Source organism: Dendropsophus ebraccatus, chromosome 3 (assembly GCF_027789765.1).
Source record: "Dendropsophus ebraccatus isolate aDenEbr1 chromosome 3, aDenEbr1.pat, whole genome shotgun sequence".
Lineage (NCBI taxonomy): Eukaryota > Metazoa > Chordata > Amphibia > Anura > Hylidae > Dendropsophus > Dendropsophus ebraccatus.
This window is the reverse complement of record NC_091456.1, coordinates 51,143,491-51,165,796: the sequence shown is the minus strand read 5'-3', so window position 1 is coordinate 51,165,796 and position 22,306 is coordinate 51,143,491. Positions and strand designations below refer to the sequence as shown.

Here is a 22,306-nt window from a genome sequence, read left to right as displayed (position 1 = left end):
CATGTTTTAATTGTTACAACAGGTGATAGTGGTATTGAAGTACAGTATGTGTTCTTGGGCTATTCTGTATTGATCCAGGGTTCATGTCTGAAATGTCTGGGTCCTTTTCATGTATGGATAAATTCACCAGATTAGTTTCTCTATTTTCCACATTACTACATGTTTCATCCATAGTAAGCATGCAGTCATCTTACCTTGGTCTGAAGAGATCGAGTCTCTCTCTAGTTTACGTTGTTTTCCAATGATTATTTCTTCCTCCTTTTTGTGTATTCTACGATTTCTACTTTCTGATATTATTCTAATTTCAGTCTGGTTTTATCTTCTTGAATACACTAGCTATTTCTTGCTTGCTTACTCATGCTTAACAGGTGTTTTTTTCTTTTGTCTATCACAAATTGTACTGCTTGTTTGGAGCAATCATGTAAAAAACTATCCCAACTAGGGATGGTCCGAACCGAGTTTGGTTCGGGTTCGTACGAACCCGAACCCTCGGTAATGATTCCCGCTGTCTGCCCGCTCCGTGGAGCGGGCGGATACAGCGGGAGGACCGCCTGGAAAACTGGGATACAGCCATAGCCTGTATCGCAGTTTTCCAGGCGTTCCTCCCGCTGTATCCGCCGGCTCCACGGAGCGGGCAGACAGCGGGAATCTGCTGCCGAGCGTTCGGGTTCATACAAACCCGAACCTCGGCAGGTTCGGACCATCCCTAATCCCAATCTTTAAGGGTTTTTGGATCACCAATTTCAGTCCTTTTGGGGACTATGTCCCACTCTAAATACTTTTCCAGGGTTACCACTTCCCAAAGGCCCCTCATTTCAGCAGTCAGTAGCCTTTCCAGTTTCCTGATATCACCAATAACCGTATTTTTTATCTATATGGATTGGCATTTTGTTCTTTGGATTATGGTGTGAACTGTTGTGTTTATAGTAGTTATGTACATAATTGACTCCGTCTTTTCTGTCATTCCAGAGCTCTGCCATTTTTAATACTGTAGCCAATGTACTATGTAGGGTAGTAGAAATCTATATATATTATGTACTCCTGATTAGTATGTACATATGTTGTACGGCACTAGTGCGTCAGTGAGTAGTATGCTGCTATGGATGTCAAATAGGGAAGGGTCCCCTCCCCTTCAAAACAAAGTTAATCTTTAATATCTGTTAATGCATCCAGCGCTCCTACATAAATGCTCTGTATTGAAATGTTATATAACACTTACTATTAGTAGTAGCGTCGGTTCAGGTTCTTCTATTAGTTATATCCTGTGATGTATCAAGCTGAAATGAGAACATTCCCACATCCCTTAATTTTAAATTGTCATGAGAAGAAGCTGCTTAATGGCGTCAATAATTCCATTAACTGTATTCTTTGACTAGAGTCTTATTAAGCATCCTCTCCCTTTAGCACTTCTGGAATGCTGCTGTTCGCTTTTTTCAGTGTATGAGACATCATACTTATTAAGCAACAAAACCAAGTTTAAAGTTGCATCTTGTAATGTTTATGCTGCCTCAACTTTGTCGCCTCTGTAGCTAAGGCCAAATTTCCCAATCACCTTTATGATGTCTATTACTTAAAGTGATACTTGTCGTCTTTTTTTTTTCTTAACGTTCTTTTGGTGAGCAGACATTTGGCTTTGAAGAAGGATCCTCCCTATATCTGTGCTATTTACCTTTAGAAATTAAGCTTCAGCACAGCTTCTATGTCTTTAGGCTTTTCTTGCGTTCTTCTAATCTTTGGTAAACATGCCTCCAATCTTGTAACCTATCAATAAGGGGACAGGTAGTGAAAGGCTTAGAAAATGCCAAGCACACAGAACAAAATAGTGCTTTTTCATTGTTGTATGTTAGCCATTTATTCCATCTTTATGTGAGAACATTTTGCAAATTCAAGTCTTGGGTATCTTTTTTTGGATGATACTTGAAAAATAAAGACAGCTGAGCTGTCATTCATGCATGAGTCATCTCAGTAGATGGCAACTAATGAATAAAATGCTATTTCTGGCGGTTGGTTTGTGGTGTTTTACATTCTAGTTTTATAGAAGTTATCTGTAAGTCATGAAATTTAATTTGACCTATGCTTATATGTAGAGCAAATTGTAAATTGCTATTTTTAGTTCCAACCAGGATCCATCCCAAATGAGTACTATATAATTTATATATCTTCACGCCCAGTGTCAGGATGATGATGGATTCCTCCTAGGCTGACATGAAGAGGCTGCAAACCTGGTGCCCATAGCAGACCCTGTCCACTGCAAGTGATAAGTATCATCAATATAGAAATAGTTCTACAATGGAACAGACTGTATCACGTCTAGGCCATGTTCACACAACATAAAAATAAAGGCAAAATACAGCCTGAAATAATGATCAAGTTCTTTATTTCAGGCCATATTTATTCAAACACGGCTCTTATTTTTACATTGTATGAACCTGGCCCTAATATGAAGTTGATTTGTTCTATTGTTATCTGATCTTTCTTGATACTCATCTGCTTCCCAGTTTTATGTTCAATTATTGTATATAACAAACTTATATCTAGGGTGGCTAGTATGTGCCTTGGGGTCCATTGGAAATTATCAGCTGAATGACTTGTGTTGTGTTTTTCAAATAATACAAAGTTTTCTAAACAAATGGTTGGAGGAATTTGTCAATATATTGGGAGAGGTTGGATGTCAAAGATCCATTACCAGCTATTTTTGGATGGCCCGTTCTCACAGGTACAGTTCGGCCAGGGAAGTGATGGGGTGGACACAGGTGGTGGATTTTGAACTTGGGGGGCCCTTTATCCCTGCCTTCTTGCCTCAAACAGTCCTAGGCGACTGCGGACAACCACAGAGATGGTCCTTAAAGGAGAAGTTTGGCCAAAATTATTAAAGTATTGTATTGCCCCCCAAAAGTTATACAAATCACCATTATACACTTATTACGGGAAATGTACATAAAGTGCTTTTTTTCCCTGCACTTACTACTACACCAAGGTTTTACTTCCTGGATAAAATGGTGATGTCACGACCCGACTCCCAGAGCTGTGCGGGCTGTGGCTGCTGGAGAGGATGATGGCAGGGGGATGCTCAGTGCTCCCCTGCCATCATCTTCTCCAGTCAGCATGTGTGTTTATTGGGCTTCTGTAGGCTGTACGCACCAGTGGTATTGGGGGATTTTGGCTCCATGGGCTTCATGTGTGGCAAAATACTTCTTAAGGGTACTTTCACACTTACTGGATCTGCAGCAGATTTCATCTAAATAACTGAACACCGCATCAAATCTGCACCATCAAATCTGCTGCGGATCCTGTACGTGTGAACGCACCCTTAGGCTGGGTTCACACTACGTATATTTCAGTTAGTATTGTGGTCCTCATGTTGCAACCAAAACCAGGAGTGGATTGAAAACACAGAAAGGCTCTGTTCACACAATGTTGAAATTGAGTGGATGGCCGCCATTTAATGGCAAATATTTGCTGTTATTTTAAAACAACGGCTGTTATATTGAAATAATGGCAGTTATTTACTGTTATATGGCGGCCATCCACTCAATTTCACCATTGTGTGGACAGATCCTTTCTGTGTTTTTAATCCACTACTGGCTTTGGTTGCAATATGATGTGAAGTGCAATTGGCATATGCCCAGACCCACTTATTTAAAATTAACACCCAGACAAAGATTTCGTAATAAATTGTGATATACATGGCCACGGGATTTTATTTACGGTTAACTTATATCAATAAATTTATTTAATAAATCAAAACTTTACTGTTTCAACTGTGTATCAATTTAATTTTATATTTGAATAACATTAAGCATAAACTATTTTTACTAAAGGGCAACAATGTCCACCTCTAAGTATCCTGAGGTGACCCACCCTTAAATAACTGAAAGCATCAAACAGAACCTTCAAATAAACCCGTGACAAGAACGATAAAATGGGGGAGGGGGGGCGGGAAGCTCCTTCTTCTTGGTCTTTGGTTAACTGTATAAACTGTCACCTGCGTCCATCACTTTTAGGGTATATTCACACGGGCGGGCTCGCAGCGAGATTCTCGCTGCGAGCCCGGCAGGTCCTGTCAGTTCCCATAAACTACATACTTGCTGCGGTCTAAACGACCGCAGCGAGTATGTAATTATACCGCGCTTAACCCCTTCTACTCCCGCCGGCTCCCCCGCTGTAAGCAGCATACATTACCTGTCCTTGCTGCACGGGTCCGGCGTCCTGCTCTCCCGTCCGGCCAATTAGTGTGTTGCCCAGCCGCAGCCACTGATTGGCCGGGCGGGAGAGCAGGACGCCGGACCCGTGCAGCAAGGACAGGTAATGTATGCTGCTTACAGCGGGGGAGCCGGCGGGAGTAGAAGGGGTTAAGCGCGGTATAATTACATACTCGCTGCGGTCGTTTAGACCGCAGCAAGTATGTAGTTTATGGGAACTGAGAGGACCTGCCGGGCTCGCAGCGAGAATCTCGCTGCGAGCCCGCCCGTGTGAATATACCCTTAACAATCTTGAATGATGACGTCATACGGTAATGTGACTAATCGCTGCATACTTACCTTTTTTTGCTCAGCAACAACCGTTGATTATCTGTCTTCCTATAAAACAAGCTTATATATGAAAAAAACAACTGTTCTCCCATAGTGGGAGATAAGACTATAAGTATTAAATTCCCTAACCTCTCTAATGGGCAATCAATGCATTCATATGTATCCCTTTTGCGATTTGCTCCAGGGATAATTCATGTGAAGTGCAATTGGCATATGCCCAGACCCACTTATTTAAAATTAACACACAAAGATTTCGTAATAAATTGTGATATACATGGCCACGGGATTTTATTTAAGGTTAACTTATATCAATAAATTTATTTAATAAATCAAAACTTTACTGTTTCAACTGTGTATGAATTTAATTTTATACTTGAATAACATTAAGCATAAACAATTTTTACTAAAGGGCAACAATGTCCACCTCTAAGTATCCTGAGGTGACCCACCCACTAATGCCGGCGCAGCCGAGCATAGCCCCAAACGCGCAGAGGCCAACTCAATGATGTTCTGTATTCCTAAATTAAAAAGGTCCAGGCCAACATCTGATAGATGAATACCATCCATCCGATAAAGACCGGGAATAAAGCCTTCCAAATCCAAATGTCTATAACAAATCCCATTAACCGTGGCCATGAAATTCGACATTCCCCTATTAAGCCGGCGTCTAATCATGTCCAGGTAAGTATAACCCGGAAACGACCATACCAACCTTGGAATGACTTCTGAAAAGCAAAGGACCGTGTTAGGATACAGAGAATGAAGGACTATAAAGGTAAGTTTAAAATCCCCAAATAACAGATCTGTACGACGACGCCCGACATCATTACCACCTAGATGTATGATAAGAACGTCGGGCGGCGGCCATATATTGCAAACACCTTCCACTAAATCTATTAATGCATCCCAGTGCATTCCTCTAACCCCAGCCCAATAAACAGCTACCCCCTCCAGACCTAGATTAACAGTATAAGATCTGTCCACGGCACGCCTGTGTGCCCAATAAATGAAGGAGTGTCCCAAAATCCAAACGATAGTAGGGGCCGGACCTGAAAACGAATCAAAAAGACAAATGAGGCCTGATATAAAGCTTATACGTATTAGACTTCCATCTACCTATAGCTTTTATGTTAGAGGGAGGCAATCCAATTCTGAACGCCTCAGTGGCCGCGCCTATGTGAAACGAGTGCGCAGTGAAACCGGTTAAGTCAACACCCAATTTAGATAAGCATTTATGGAACACTGAGACAAATTGATATCTTGATAAGGATAGGCCGTCCAGATGGACCAAAAAGGAACCAACACCTGCAGGACGAGACAGAAGGTATTCAAGAATCAAACGTACTGGACAGGCAGAGCTATCCTTGACAGATTGCAAGACCAGCGTTGAACCTTTACCGTACACATCCGTTTTAGATCGCCTAACAACCAAACAGATTTTATCTCTAGAAACCTTAACATCGCCCAGACAAAAGGCAGAACAAGATGAAACATTAGCAGAAACCAATTCACTGATATGGAAGGCACCAAAGAAAGCTAAGGAAAAAGCAACTCTAAAGAGGAGAGACTCATAGACAGACGAACACACTACATCACAAACATCCATAATACGCAATAACAGCGAGTAAGTAACGGGATGACGAACATCAGAGACTGGACCTCTAGACAGCCGGACTCCTTTAATAAATTGCCTAACAGCAAAGCAAGAAGAAATCGGAGAAACTTCAAACCACCTTTGAAAGAAGGATATCCCGGAAACAATTCTCAAAATAACAGACAGAGATAAACCATGAGCTAATAAATCAGACAAAAAAGACAAGAATTGTAATGCAGAATAGGGAAGCGGAGAAACCTTTTGACTATAGCAAAAAGAGCACCATTTCAACCATGCTGAGGCATAACTTTTCCAGGTGATCTTGGACAGCGACCGTTGCAGAAATCCACATATCAAATCCATATTAAATCCCAAAGAACGGGTGGGCAAGGAAGCCCATCCGGATCTGCCTCGGGCACCAAGGACCGGAACAGACGGAACTGTTGACGAGACAAAGCGTCAGCTATAACATTCGAAGTCCCTGGAATATATTTTGCCTTAAGGCATATATTTAGATTAAAAAAAGTAAAAACAAATGACGCAATAACTGTACAACTATAGCAGATATGCAATTAATGGCAAACATTACGCCTTTGTTATCAGTGTTAACAAGAAGACGCTTATTCCTGAATTCATTGCCCCACAAAATAAGAGCAACTAATACCGGAAACAATTCTAATAATACAATGTTCGTAATCACTCCAGCCTCAATCCATGAAGGGTGCCACTTATCAGCACACCAGTGATTGTCCCAAAAAACTCCAAATCCACAGCTGCCAGCTGCGTCGGTATATAATCCAAGAGCGTCAGTTACAATAAAATCCTCCTGCCAAACCGCTCTACCATTAAATTTCGATAGAAAAGAAAACCACACTTTGATGTCCTCCTTCAGAGGCAACGTGATACGAACATGTGAGCGAGGTGACGAGAAGCCTCTCGTGGCCGCATACATCCTCCTACAAAACACCTTACCCATCGACACAACTCGGATAGCAAATACTAGATTGCCAAGCAAAGACTGCAATTCCTTCAAAGAAGACTTCTTCCTCTCCAAAAACAAAGACAATAAATTGAGAATCTTTTTAATTTTAGCTTCAGGTAAACAAAATTCCATCTTCACAGTGTCAATGATTATACCTAAAAACTCCAGTCTAGTACAAGGCAAGACGGTTTTGTTATGAGCCAAAGGGACTCCAAATTCTACACAAACCTTTTCAAACGAGGACAACAATCTTTCACAATCACCGGACGAGCAACTACCCAAAAAGAAAAAATTGTCTAAGTAATGACCACATGAATTAAGACCGCTCACATCTTTCACAACCCATTCTAAAAAAGATGAAAAAGATTCAAAATAATAGCATGACATGGAAAATCCCATGGGCAAGGATTTATCGAAGTAATAATTCAAGCGCCACATGAAACCAAGCGAGTTAAAACCTGATGGACAAACAGGTAAACGTCTTAAAGCAGATTCAATATCCACTTTAGACATTAAAGCTTATTGACCGCAAGATCTCACCAAGTCAAGTGCAGTATCGAAAGAGCTATATTTAACAGACACTAAAGCTTTGTCAACTGAATCATTCAAAGACGCACCTCTCGGGAAAGACAGATTGTGTATGTGTATAAGTCTGAATTTATTAGGCTCCTTTTTTGGAATAAGACCTAGTGGGGAAATTCTGAAATCGGGAAAGGGAGGCGAGTGAAAAGGACCCTCGCCCCTACCCTCTCTCAATTCCACAGATAACTTCTTATCTACTTCAGATTGATTAAACTGGACCGACTTCGAATTATCCACTATCAAACAATCTTTACCTTCGTAACAGGGAACAGGAAAACCGTACTCGAATCCAAAGATCAACAAGTTAGCCATCAGAGTGTTTGGGTATCGCTCTAACCAGAGGCGCATTACGTCCAGTTTGACAGGTGTCCGCGCCTTTTGAAGCGGATCTTTGATAACTGCTGCATGTTGTGTGTTCTGACCTATTCTCTTAAAACACTGGGACATCGGGTGAGATCCGGCACAGTGGGCACACTCATGTCTGTATCTGCAGGATTGGGCCCATTTACAAGATGATTAATTGTGCAAAGCACAGTCCCTTACGAAAGGACTGAATTGGGGCGTTAGTAGTAGCAGACACAGTAGGACGATGTCTTTGAGGAATCATGAATTGAATCCAAAGACCGACATCTTTTTGCCCCCATTTTAAGTTCGGGTATACAGAAATTTTTTGTCTAAACATCTCATCGTACTGAAGCCATGCTGAACCCCCGAAATTACGATAAGCGTCTAATATTATGTCCACAAGTTGGAATAACGAAGCACAAACAGCGGGATGACGTTCTCCCAAAACTGATGAATAAATACAAAATGCCTGTAACCAATTATTGAAAGTTTTAAAAACAGTTTTCTTTTTATCATTGCCATCTTTGTCAATATCCTTACGTTCTTTATATTGAGGTAGCAGTGCAAATAAATCAACATATTCAAACTTCCAAATTTTTTCCTTAATAGTCTGCGTTAAATGGAAACCCAAAGGGGACATAGAGCATGGCAACACTTCTTTTAAACAAACCTCAGGTATACCAGACTTTGGTGCTGGGACAGTTCAGCCTGGGTATCAGTAACACTATAACGGTTTAAAACCGGCATATCACTATCAACAGACTTATTAACCCATGCTGAACCAAATGATCCTGCATCAACATTAAACTGAAGAGACACAGACTTAGAAAAATCATCACAATTAGATACATTTCCAGTGCCCAACATCCTCAAAAATGTGGCAATCCCAGAAATCAAAGAATCATCCATTTTTATATTATGCCCAGTATGAGGTCTAACTACCGGCATCTCGGGGGGGGGTAAGGGGGTAAAATGCACTACACTCACCCAAAACCTCTGCCCTTTCGGCTGCCTTCCCGGACGCTGTAGGTTTCGGGTCACGGTCCACTACAGATGGGGACTTCTTCTTCTTAGGTTGTCCTCCATTGCCTCTAGTCGACGGACGAATTGGTCATGTCATCTTTTTAGGCCTCTTCTGACGTATCCATCTCCGCCTACCGCCTCGTCCGTAGCTCCTCCCGAAGATCCGCCTTCACCAGCTACGTAGTTTCCTGTCGACAGACTTGATCCATAGGAGACAGCAACGGGCTGACGAATCGGGCTGCTGAAATCAATCTCCCTGTCGGCCATAACGGATCTGCTGGCTCCTGGAGCACTCGAAACACCGACACCAGATGCGGTAGACAATGCGACCTCATCTTCAGCGGTAAGAGTCAGGCATTGTTTTAACCATTCCTCTCCACCTAAACCAGAAGCTTTGGAGAGCACTTTGTGATAGAGATCATCCATTGCGCAGCAAAAATTCACTACAACCAGGGATGGTAAGCTCCTTCTTCTTGGTCTTTGCTTAACTGTATAAACTGTCACCTGTGTCGTCACTTTTAACAATCTTGAATGATGACGTCATACGGGAATGTGACCAATCGCTGCATACTTACCTTTTTTTGCTCAGCAACAACTGTTGATTATCTGTCTTCCTATAAAACAAGCTTATATATGAAAAAACAACTGTTCTCCGCTAGTGGGAGATAAGATTATAAGTATTAAATTCCCTAACCTCTCTAATGGGCAACCAATGCATTCACATGTATCCCTTTTGCGATTTGCTCCAGGGATAATTCAGGACCACAATACTGACTGAAATGTACGTAGTGTGAACCCAGCCTTAGGGTGCTAACACACGACCGATGCGCAGCAAATCTGCAGATTTGATGCTGTGTTCAGTTATTATAGTGCTTGAAAAGCACTATATTGTAATCCGTATTCTTCTTCTTCTTCTTCCAGCCATTTTTCTGCGCGTAATACAGCCCGAACCGCTTTGTGCACACACTCCGTTCAAACTGCGTTTCGAAGCCCTCAGCGGTGTGTGGTGTGCTATCTATTTTTCGTTTCGATCGGATTTGTCGTTTTTAAGAAATTTACGTTAAACGACCCCAAATTTCCCATAGAAAATAATGGCCCATTGCAAATAATGGCCACACTCTAACCGCTAACAGCCAATCACAGCACATATGCAAATAGCTGAAATATAGCAGCCAATAGGAACTCTAAGGTCTCGTCATGCAATGTATCACACCATCCACAGTCACATGTCCACTATTGGCCAATAGAAGATGTAATATATGGAAGGTCCTTAACGATTTTGTCTCCCCGACATGAGTAAGATTGTCATGGTAACCGAGCAATGATCTTTACCATTATAAGTACTCAGATCGCTCTTAAAGGGACCCAGGTCACCCTTAAAGGAACGCAAGTCGCTCTTAAAGGGACCCAAGTCTCTCTTAAAGGGACGGGAGCCATGTCGCTCTTAAAGGGACCCAAGTTGCTCTTAAAGGGACAGGAGCCATGTCGCTCTTAAAGGGACCCAAGTCGATCTTAAAGGTACCCAAGTCGCTCTTAAAGTGGCAGGACCCAAGTCGCTCTTAAAGGGACGGGACCCAAGTTGCTCTTAAAGGGTCCCATGTAGCTCTTAAAGGGATCCAAGTCGCTCTTAAAGGGACGGGACCCAAGTTGCTCTTAAACGGACGGGACACTCCAAAAGGTATGGGACCCATGTCGCTCTTGGACCCATGTCGCTAGAGCGACCTGGGTCCCTTTAAGAGCGGCCCGGGTCCCTTTTAAGAGCGACATGGGTCCTTTTAAGAGCGAAATATGTCCCTTCAAGAGCGACCAAGGTCCCTTTAAGAGCAAAATTGGTCCCTTTAAGAGCAACCTGGGTCCCTTCTAGAGCAAAATATGTCCCTTTAAGAGCAAAATATGTTCCTTTAAGAGCGACCTGGGTCCCTTTAAGAGCGAAATTGGTCCCTTTAAGAGCGAAATTGGTCCCTTTAAGAGTGAAATTGGTCCATTTAAGAGCGACCTGGGTCCCTTTAAGAGCGAAATATGTCCCTTTAAGAGCGAAATATATCCCTTTAAGAGCGACCGGGGTCCCTTTAAGAGCGAAATGGGTCCTTTTAAGAGCAACCTGGGTCCCTTTAAGAGTGAAATGGGTCCCTTTAAGAGCAAAATGGGTCCCTTTAAGAGCGAAATGGGTCCCTTTAAGAGCAAAATGGGTCCCTTTAAGAGCGACCTGGGTCCCTTTAAGAGCAAAATATGTCCCTTTAAGAGCAAAATATGTCCCTTTAAGAGCAAAATTGGTCCCTTTAAGAGCGACCTGGGTCCCTTTAAGAGCAAAATGGGTCCCTTTAAGAGCGACCTGGGTCCATTTAAGAGCGACCTGGGTCCATTTAAGAGCGACCTGGGTCCATTTAAGAGCGACCTGGGTCCATTTAAGAGCGACCTGGGTCCCTTTAAGAGCGACCTGTGTCCCTTTAAGAGCAAAATGGGTCCCTTTAAGAGCAAAATGGGTCCCTTTAAGAGCGAAATTGGTCCCTTTAAGCGTAAAATTGGTCCCTTTAAGAGTGAAATTTGTCCCTTTAAGAGCGACCTGGGTCCCTTTAAGAGCGAAATATGTCCCTTTAAGAGCGACCTGGGTCCCTTTAAGAGCGAAATATGTCCCTTTAAGAGCGACCTGGGTCCCTTTAAGAGCGACCTGGGTCCCTTTAAGAGCGAAATATGTCCCTTTTAGAGCGAAATATGTCCCTTTAAGAGCAAAATGGGTCCTTTTAAGAGCGAACTGGGTCCCTTTAAGAGTGAAATTGGTCCCTTTAAGAGCGAAATGGGTCCCTTTAAAAGCCATTTGGGTCCCTTTAAGTGCAACGGGGGCCCTTTAAGAGTGAAATTGGTCCCTTTAAGAGTGATCTGGGTCCCTTTAAGAGTGATCTGGGTCCCTTTAAGAGCGAAATGGGTTCCATTAAGAGAGACCTGGGTCCCTTTAAGAGCGACCTGGGACCCTTTAAGAGTGATCTAGGTACCTTTAAGAGCGACCTGGTTCCCTTTAAGAGCGACCTGGGTTCCGTTAAGAGTGACCTGGGTCCCTTCAAGAGCGAAGGGACCCACATCGCTCTTAAAGTGACCCAGGTCGCTCCTAAAGGGACCCATGTCGCTCTTAAAGGGACGGGAGCCAAGTTGCTCTTAAAGGGATGGGACCCAAGTCGCTCTTAAAGGGACGGCACCCAGGATTAAAGTTAAATGGAAGTTACTGGTAAAGGGGCGCTTTTTTCAAGCACTATGTATTTCCCTGGAAATGCAAATCTAGTTTACATTAAAAATTCAGTGCGATACGGTGTGTGTGAAGCTACCCTAATCCTGCACGTGAGGCAGGGGGAAAGCCATGAACTAGTCATCTGGGCTGTAACTAGTCACTGCTCTGTGGGATGATTGACAGGCAAGCTAACTGGCATCCTTGCCTGTCAATCACCCCGTTTATTCACTCACGCAAATTTCGGCTAGTATGGCAAAGGCTGTAGTGAACAGCTGAAACAGTCGCACCAGTTTGTGGTGTTGTCACCAAGGAACCAGAGGTCTGGAGAAGCTTACGTATAGGATCAGTGTTGTATTATAATAGGCAGTGAGGTGTAGGGTCATCATACAGCTAGGGTCAAATTACAGGAGTTATCCAGAATTAGAAAAAACACAGCTACTTTCTTGCAAAAACAGCCCCACACCTGTCTCTCAGCCTTGCTGCAGTCTCCCTACACACACGGCTGTGCGGCACACACACTCCACACATGGCTGTGCTGCACACACACTCCCCACACGTCTGTGCGGCACACACAATCCACACACGGCTGTGCGGCACACATATTCACTCCAAACACGGCTGTGCGGCACACACAAAATCCACACACGGCTGTGCGGCACACATATTCACTCCAAACACGGCTGTGCGGCACACACAAAATCCACACACGGCTGTGCGGCACACATATTCACTCCACACACAGCTGTGCGGCGCACACACTCCACACACGGCTCTGCTGTGCACACACGTCTATATAATACACACAGCACAGCCTTACATCTACCCTCACACACTACACTCGCACTAAAAGCTCAAGAAGTATTGAGACTGGACAAGTTGCCTCCTCCCCGTCACATGACTGATCACATGGCCGTGACATCACCAAAGGTCCTGTAGCTGAGTAGTAGTCTGTTTCCTGCAGAGTGAGCTGCAGTCAGCTGTACACTGTACACAGTAACATGGAGCTGACAGAGGCTGCAGTGCTGTACACCAGTGCACGGTGGGGCTGTGCACACAGAGCACACTGCTGGCAGTAACTGCTGTTATGGTGTCACTTCTCTCCCCTTTACCTTCATGTTTTGTAGATATCAGTGATGACAAGTGATGGTCCAGGCATAAACATGGAGGCACAAGGCAAGTACATGGTCTTCTCTGCTCTGTAGTAACCTGTGCACAGCATTATAAAGGGACAGCTATCTCATGCGCACCCCAGAGCAGTAGGCTCACACTAAGTTCACACTGCACTGGCTCCAGAAGTTTACTGCAGCATTCATTATGATGGGGTGTGCTAAGACACAGGCTCCCCATTCACCTGTATGGAACTGATGTCAAGTGCAGACATTTATGCAACGAATCTGTAGTGTGTGAACATAATCTAATAAACAGATTCCTAGTCTAATTTTTTACATGAACACTGTCATCAAAACTTCTGACTTGTTGCAGGAATGTCAAAAAGTGTGCGTCATTTCACTCCTCATCTAATAGGGGTCTCTGTCCATTTTCATTATAAGTATATGGGGAATTTGGATTGAGATGATTGACAGAGGGAAAGTGAAGTGCTGCTCACTGCCAATTTTTTTTGTAAAGGGGTACTCCAGCAAAAAAAATTCCTTCAAAACAACTGGAGCCAGCAAGTGGAAGAGATTTGTATTTTACTTCTATTCAAAATAATCTTTCAAAAGTCTTTCAGTACTTATTAGTTGCTGTATGTCCTGCAGGAAGTGGTGTATTCTTTCCAGTCTGAAGAGCAGGAGAGGTTTTCTAGAAGGATCTGCTACTGCTCTGGAGAGTTACTGACCCAGACAGAGGTGTCAGCAAAAAAGCATTGTGTCAGACTGGAAATAATACACCACTTCCTGCAGGACATACAGCAGTTGATAAGTACTGGAGGTTAGGTTAGCAAATGAAATAAGTAACCTGATGAAATTATAAGGTTTTTCTTATATCTTATTAGGTTACATTCAGTACCAGAAAGTATATGTGATTTGTGATCTACTCGCATGAGAATTTTTTTCTAACTGAAAGTGAGATGCAGTGTGGATTTTAAAATTGCAGCATTTCAGTTTATGTTGTTGGTTTCTCCATTGAAATCAGTACAGAAGGAATGATTTGCAGCATTTTTCCACCAAATCTGCAGCTAATCAGGGATTGCTATAAATATTGTTGCAGATTTTTTGCACAAGTAATCCAACTTGTGTGTCTTTACCAGAGAGACAAATGTTATGAATTATTATGTCAGCTGTAATTCATGTTCTGAACTGCTGATATTGTTAGATAGCTGTTAGGTCAAGGAGACATATGATACCTTTCATATATCCAGCTGTGCTTCCAGAGTGTAGAGAAATGCTTTTATTCTCTGGTGCAAAGAGTCAAATTCAGCCCTGGCATTGGAGGGCACCGAGGCCTGCTTTCTGCACCGAGGCCTGCTTTCTGCACCGAGGCCTGCTTTCTGCACCGAGGCCTGCTTTCTGCACCGAGGCCTGCTTTCTGCACCGAGGCCTGCTTTCTGCACCGAGGCCTGCTTTCTGCACCGAGGCCTGCTTTCTGCACCGAGGCCTGCACTTAAAGAAAAAATATCAGCAGGTTAGAAGAATTCTAAACTATTGTAAAAAGAAATTAGAGCGAATCTGTCATCCCCCTGACTGCCTGCTGAGCTGGTGGCACTGCTGGATAAATATCAGTGAAAGTATTCAGAACACATTTTGTATGTTGCCTTTGTCTATGTTTTTTTTCCATTTAAAAAAACATTATTTGGACTGTGAGGTAGAGTCTATACCTGCCTCTTGCATAATCAGTGACATACACATTGAAGCATAGCAGTGCTAGGGCCCAGGGAACAATAGGCTCCGCCTATTTGGCACTTCACATAAATGTGTGTTTTTTTTTTAATTAAAAATAAAGACACAGGCAATAAAGGTGTATTCTGAATGCTTTCATTGATATCTATCCAGTGGTCGGCAGTCGGGGCTTACAGATTCACTTTAAGTAAACCCTCACCAGTATACGGTCAGGCTGGTTTTATTAACGTGTATCTTTTACTGCAGGTGCACCTAAGGCTGCCCATGAGCTGTCAGGCTAGCCATGCCTCCTTCACAAAACTATATTTTCTTCTCTTCCCACCCACTTTGCCAGTGCATCACAGAATCGCAAAAAGTCACAAAGTGTTTGCAAAAATCTGGGGTTTGTGCCAAAATTTGCGACCTTTGTCTGCAATATTGTCAGTGTCAGTTTAGTCGTAACTCAGGATTAATATGATGAGCCACAGCCACTGGTTGGGGAGCCTGCCATACATTATGGATAGACGGATCTACATATTACCAAGGATTTTCCTGTAGATTTCTCATTTTGTTGTAGATTTTCAAAATCTTACAATGTATCAGAGCTCTCTAGTAAGTATCAGTTATAAATGTCTGTATAAGGAAGGATAGAAACCGGTGCAGAGAGCTCTTCTTGCATTCTGTGACTTATTACAATACTTACATTTACATATTGTGTTTCACATGCTATTCTAGGCTTATGGAACATCAACGATCAGTGCTTAGCTCCTTACTCTAAAGATGGGGAGCTCAAGGAAGCTGTTATAAAGTCCACTGAATATAAAGACTCTGAGCGATCCTATGCAGTGGTCTCATTTTTGAATGCCAGAGAGAAGAAGGTCCCTATATCACAGCTCTGCAAAGTGTCCGACAGCTCCTGGAACACATCCATGTTTGATGATGAAGATCTGGAGAAACCTCATTTCCCAGGCAGGAAACCTACAGCCCCCGCAGAAGATTTTCCTTTATCAGACACTGGTGTTTGTGTTCCTTACACCATCAATAGATATTTACGTGACTACCAAAGAGAAGGTGTCCAGTTCCTCTATGAACACTATGCAAGATCTACAGGATGCATACTTGGTGATGACATGGGTCTTGGAAAGACGATACAGGTGTGTTTTATCATTGACCTGCTCTTCTTAAAGGGGTTATCCAGCGCTACAAAAACATGGCCACTTTCCCCCTACTGTTGTCTCCAGTTTGGGTGGGGTTTTGAAACTCACTTCCATTGAAGTAAATGGAGCTTAATTGCAAACCGCATCTGAACTGGAGACAACAGTAGGGGAAAAGTGGCCATGTTTTTGTAGCACTGGATAACCCCTGATCTTATAATACTCGTCTATTTTATCCCTCAAAGCTAACTTCAGGAACAACCTAGTTATCTGCTAGCAGAAATAGCAACCTAATCACATTGGCAACCATGGGATTTAGGGTTTGACAGCCTTGATGCATGTAGTTTATCTTTGTAGTTGTGTGCATCCAGTAGATTTCAATATCCTCATGGTTTCCCCCCCCCCCCCCCCCCCCCCATAGTAGGTCCAGTGGAATAGATGGCTGCCCAAAAACACATTAAAGGGAACCAGTGTTAGCATGATTGTGCTAATATAATTCCCAGCAGCACAGTATAGGTCAACTGTGCAGCTCGTGGTGCATATCAGCCACGGCTGTAGTGGAAGCTTTACAAAGAGGAAAAATATATTTTATAATGCCACGCAAGGCTGGGAGATGGACGGTAACACAGCTCTTACCCTGTCAGCTGATGACTAGTTGCCCCTCTCCTGGAATCACATGGCATATTAAAACATCTTTTCCCCTTTGTAAAAGTATCGCTGCAGTCACAGCTGGTATGCTCCGTGAGCTGTAAGTAAATTAATACTGTGCTGCTGGGAACCATATTAGTGGAATTGTGTTGATTGGTTCCCTTTTAAGATGTATTCTTATCGAGGAACAAGGGCTCCCCAGGCCCCTTCACCTGCTTGCGGCTGCAGGAGGAGGCAAAGGAGGCTGTTTTACACAATTTGTTTAACTCCAATTTATTTAAGAACAATAGAGTTGTCACAATGGTGCCCAATGCCGGCAACGTAGTGAAGTCATCACGCGTCCTTCGCTGGGTGCCTCCCGCAGCCTCGGAAGACACAGAAAGGGTGAGTCCAAGCTAATAGGACAGTCATGACCAAGTACAGTAGGGGCTGACTTCTATTTTAGAGACTATTCTGGAGGGCTGGCTTCTATATAAGAGACTTGGGGAGGGCTGGCTACTATATAAGTCTACTGGAGAGGGCTGGCTACTATATAAGAGACTATTTTTGGGACTGGCTTCTATATAAGACTATTGGGGAGGGCTGGCTACTATACAAAACTATTGGGAAGGGCTAGCTACTGTATAAGAAACTATTTTAGGGACTGGCTTCTATATAAGAGACTATTGGGAGGACTGGCTACTATATAAGACACTATTGGAGGCTGGCTACTATATGGGACACTATCGGGGGGCTGGCTTCTATATTGGGCACTATTAGGTGTGCTGGCTGCTATATGGGTTAATATTGGGAGGGATGGCTATTAATAAGACTATTTTAGGTACTGGCTTCTATCTAAGACACAATTGGGGAGGGCTGGCTACTATGTAAGACACTGTTGGGAGGGCTGGCTACTATATAAGATTATTGGGAGGACTGGCTACTATATTGGGCACTTAGGAGGGCTGGCTACTATATAAGTCACTATTGGGAGGGCTGGCTACTGTATGGGTCAGTATTGGAAGGGCTGGCTACTATGTGAGGCCATAATAGTATGCCTGTCTAGTATGTGGAGCACTATTGGGGGGAGGGGGCTACTGCATGGGTCACAATTATGGATTACCTACTGCTTGAGGGATATAACTACCATGTGGGGGCAATTACTGTAGGATAGGCAGTGCCAGAATAGCCTCTTCATTAAATATGAAGGTTGGCCTGCAACTTTGTCCAATTTTTTAATTTTGGCCCACCGTGTATTTGAGTTTGACACCCCTGCTGTATTACATTGTTGGTGGATCCCTTATCACAAATGTTAAAAAAGATATTTGGTAAGGACATACAGTGTATGTGTGTCATGTTTGTGTGTTCACATTTCACCATGTAGTATATATGAACCTATGTATGTATTTTTAGACAAGACATCCCCATGTCATTATACTAACATGTCCATATTTTACTGTTGTATGATGGGTTGTCTGTGGGATGCTGTATTTGCTTTAAATAATGGGACTTTGAGTGGAATTTATCATTGATTTTGTGTTTTTGTAAGTGTAAACTGGTCCATTTACCTCCACTTTGTAGTGTGGTGGGCAAAATTTATCACATAGATTTTTGTGATAATTATTTGTCCTCCTCATCTGCTTGATGGGTAGACGTAAAGAGGCAGTGATTTTTTGTTTGTGCAGTAGCTTTTGTGCAATTCAACAACTGCATCTTTTTTTTTTACCCCCCCTTCCCTTCCCCCGCCTTACAGTATCTCCTGTACGATGCTGGGAGAGGTGAAACTTTATGAATATGCATAGCGCTGCAATGACACAGTAATGTGGCTGCTTCATTACAGCGCTGCGCATATTCATACAGTTTCCCCGCTCACAGCATCATATTGGAGAAGCTGGCGTGTGGGAGGAGAATTCCACTACAGGCCTTCCACGTCCGAGAAACACAGAATGTGGGAATAAGGTCTTAGAGTTCAGAAAACTTAGAGCACACTCAGGACTTTATGGGTCCCAGTCACTTTCCCAGACAGGTGGGGGGTATAATAATTACCTCTGTCCTGTCAGATTGTCGGTCATCTTAGAGTGCCATCAGGCAGACTCTGTGCAGATTGCCGATAATACTTATCAGTGCTATGTTATGGCATAGTGTTGATCAGTATATGCAATCTAATGATTCCCCTAAGTCCCCTAAGAAAAAAAAAAGTAAAAACCATGTCAAAACCCCTCCCCCAATAAAAGTTTAAATCTCCTCCTTTCCTATTTTACAAATAAAAATATGTAGAAAATGAAAATAAATTAAACATATTATATATCATAGCATGCGGAATAGTTCGATCTATTAAAAATATAACATTGTTCCCGTACAGTGAACAGCGTAAACGTAACAAATGGGAAATAAATACCAGGATTGCGAACTAGAAAAAAATGTTACCAATAAAAACTATAAATCATGGTGCAAAAAATGACGCCTCAACCAGCCCCATAATTTAAAAAATAAAGGCATTATGGCTCTTAGAAAGCGAGGAGGATAGCACAGCTTCATTGTGACCTGGACATCTGTGCATCAATGACCTGTGGTCATGAAGGGGTTAAGGAGATCGCAAAAATAAAAAAGAAGTGACTGAATTCTTGCTAAAATGTAACTCTTTGCTTTAGGTCATATCATTTGTAGCTGCAGTCTTACACAAAAAGGGCACACGAGAAGACATTGAAAACAATAGGCCTGACTTTCTGCTGAGAACAATGAGAAAGGAGCCATCAACACCATCCACTAAAAAGGTATGGATATTAAATTTTCATTGTAGTGTCCTGTAGATGTGTACAGTTAGCTGGGGCTCTGTATCCTAAATTCTGAGCCTAAGTAATACCACTTATACTATCACATATGGTAGTCGATTACTTATTATAGGTTTTGGTTCACGTATAGTACACATGACCATTTTTTATTGATTTTTATTGAAGCATCACATGTACTTTGGATTGAATCTATCACATTATTTGAATTTTGTATGGGTATGTAATTAAATATTTGCGGTCAGTGAATTGATTTTAATTGGGTCACGTCTGCGTATAACTAAGACACTTTGAGAAAGGAAGAAGGTTCTGCAGGCTGGAGGTACAGCCATGCAAAAGGTCCAGGACTTTGATGGTCCAGGAGTTTCACTCCTTAAATGATGGGAGTAGTAATGGTGGATGTAAAATCAGAACTTTATTGCAAGAATTATGTGTTTCAAGGCACAGCCTCTTCATCAAATTAATATACTATAGTATACTAATCTGATGAAGAGGGTGCGCCTTGAAACGTGTAATTTTTGCAATAAAGTTCTGATTTTACATCCACCACTACTACCACTAAAGCACAGTTTATGACTCCTTGTCCTGCATTATCTGCCTACCCGCTTATAGGTATCATTAGGTCACAAGGCCCAGGCGGACTAGTGTCCTCTATTTATGGCCACCTTGTCCGCACAAAGACACTAAATACACCCCTGCTGGCAAAAGCTTCATGGCGTGCACGAATCCCCACCCTCACAGATGAGGATGTGGGGGACATCCTAGAATCTCATTTACATGTGTCACCTGCAGCTAATAACAAGTTAACACAACTGTATATTTTTCACCAATGTTATTTAACTCCTGTTCATCTCTATAGAACGGGTAGGATCACCACTCCTGAATGTCCTAAATGTTCCTATTAGCCTGCTGATTTTTGGCATCCCTCAGTGGTCTGCTGGAGCCTGTTTCCTTCTCTCTCTCTTCCCAATACCATAATTCCCTATGGCGGTGTACAGGGTGCTCTGCGGTCCTTCCTCCCTCTTGTAAGTACCATCAAATACCAACTAGAATTGTTCATTCTAACCAGGATGCTCCTGTCTGCTCAGTCTACGCCCATCATCAAACAATTACTATGAGCATTGTTTCTTTTAATTTATTCTTTTTTGCAGTACCACCACAACTACAAGTAGCACTGTTAGTAGTTATGGAGGTACTGTGCAGCTACCTACATCATCAATTCAATACCAGACTGGACAGCCCGAAAGTATCTTCCTACCGCCACCATTAAAAAGAAAAACACATCCAGTTCATTTACACTACTGGTTCTAGAAAACCATCTACTATGGAGCCTCCTTCACAGTCTTCTGTGACCACTGCTAAGGAAACAATCCCATGTTCTCATTATTCAAAATTTCTAATGGTAATACAATCACCCCCTGTGGTTGGTACTCCTGGACAAAGAAAAGCCAATGTAAGGCCTCGTAAATGAGATTTTGTACGTATGACAGTACTATTTATGTTTTTGAAAAATCGGTCAACTCAGACCTACGTTGGCAAAAAATATAGAAACATTTTATGTTGTCGTCTGGTTCCAGCTAGTGAGTTCAACATCCTGTCTTCTGAAAAAGGCAAAAGAAAAAAAAGTCTAAAAATAAAATTCCAAACCCAAAAAGTAGTCAAGATGTTGACTAAGATTTACCTTATGTGCAACCAACCACTTGCCATCAAACAACTTGCCATCAACACCTACCAAGCCATCCGGCATTGCCTCTGGAACTCAATATCCATCAATTTTTTGTTTGATTTTTCAGGAGACGATAGAAAGTGATTTTTTTCCAAATATGTCTGAAATTGCCCCAAGCCCTATATGTTGTACCCAGTATAACATAACTCAAACTGATGGTTTCACAGCGGTCAAAGAATCCATCGATGTAGAGGGAGAATTAGCCGATGATAGTGTTGAAACATATGACAAAGAGGACACGACTTTTCATAGAAGTGATTGGATGATGATCCTGAAGAGTCATTTTTGGTCAACAGTGATGAGGAATGTGAAGAAGGAAAAAAGATTTGAACCCCGATGTTGCTGGAAAAAAAATTGTTTATGAATCTTTCCTAAAAGTCCTTATTTCTAAAATGCACTGCTAAAATTTAAAAAATTGCAGTGCTAAATTGGTACAATTTAGGAAGTATTGTATTGGAAGTTCCTTATCTATATTTGTTAAATGTGAAAAGGGCCATATTGATGCATTTTGGGAGTCCCAACCCAGACTTGAAAACCAGCCAGCTAGAAATGTAATGCTTGCTTCAGCTACTGTACTAAGCATTAACAGTTTCTTAAAAATACAAAACTTTATCAATCTATTTAATGTCCAAAGCATCAGTAAGTCCACCTTCTACAAAAGCCCAAAATTTTTTATATTTCCAGCAATTGATACCTGTTAGGAAGAGAAAAGACAAGTGTGTTGGCTGAACTCAAGAGAGCCCCAGGCTATTTAACTGGTAACGGCCAATCAGACAGCCTTGGCTTCTCCTCTAAATATTGTATATATACATACATGGATGCAGACAAAAAAATTAGTAATTTTGGAGTTGAACAACTAGGGCCTACTGTCTCCTCTGTTGCATTAAAGAAGCGGGCTTTTCAATACTGTTTGGAG

The 22,306-nt window shown here is 42.3% G+C and overlaps 1 protein-coding gene and 1 long non-coding RNA gene across 3 annotated transcripts in view; one reads left to right on the top strand and one right to left on the bottom strand.

Moving 5' to 3' along the window:
- The window catches only part of LOC138785616 (uncharacterized), a 29,532-nt gene extending 14,753 nt beyond the window's left edge, over positions 1-14,779 (bottom strand). For both annotated transcript variants that reach the window (XR_011362126.1, XR_011362125.1), the window contains exons 1-3: positions 14,623-14,779; positions 1,670-1,761; positions 1,220-1,277 (exon numbers count right to left, since the gene is read on the bottom strand). This is a non-coding gene — a long non-coding RNA (uncharacterized lncRNA). The remainder of the gene's footprint in view (positions 1-1,219; positions 1,278-1,669; positions 1,762-14,622) is intronic.
- ERCC6L2 (ERCC excision repair 6 like 2) overlaps positions 13,231-22,306 on the top strand; it is an 80,004-nt gene continuing 70,928 nt past the window's right edge. The window contains exons 1-3 of the mRNA XM_069961747.1: positions 13,231-13,451; positions 15,830-16,248; positions 19,527-19,649. Of these exons, the coding sequence (XP_069817848.1) occupies positions 13,412-13,451; positions 15,830-16,248; positions 19,527-19,649 (582 nt within the window). The 5' untranslated portion in view covers positions 13,231-13,411. The remainder of the gene's footprint in view (positions 13,452-15,829; positions 16,249-19,526; positions 19,650-22,306) is intronic.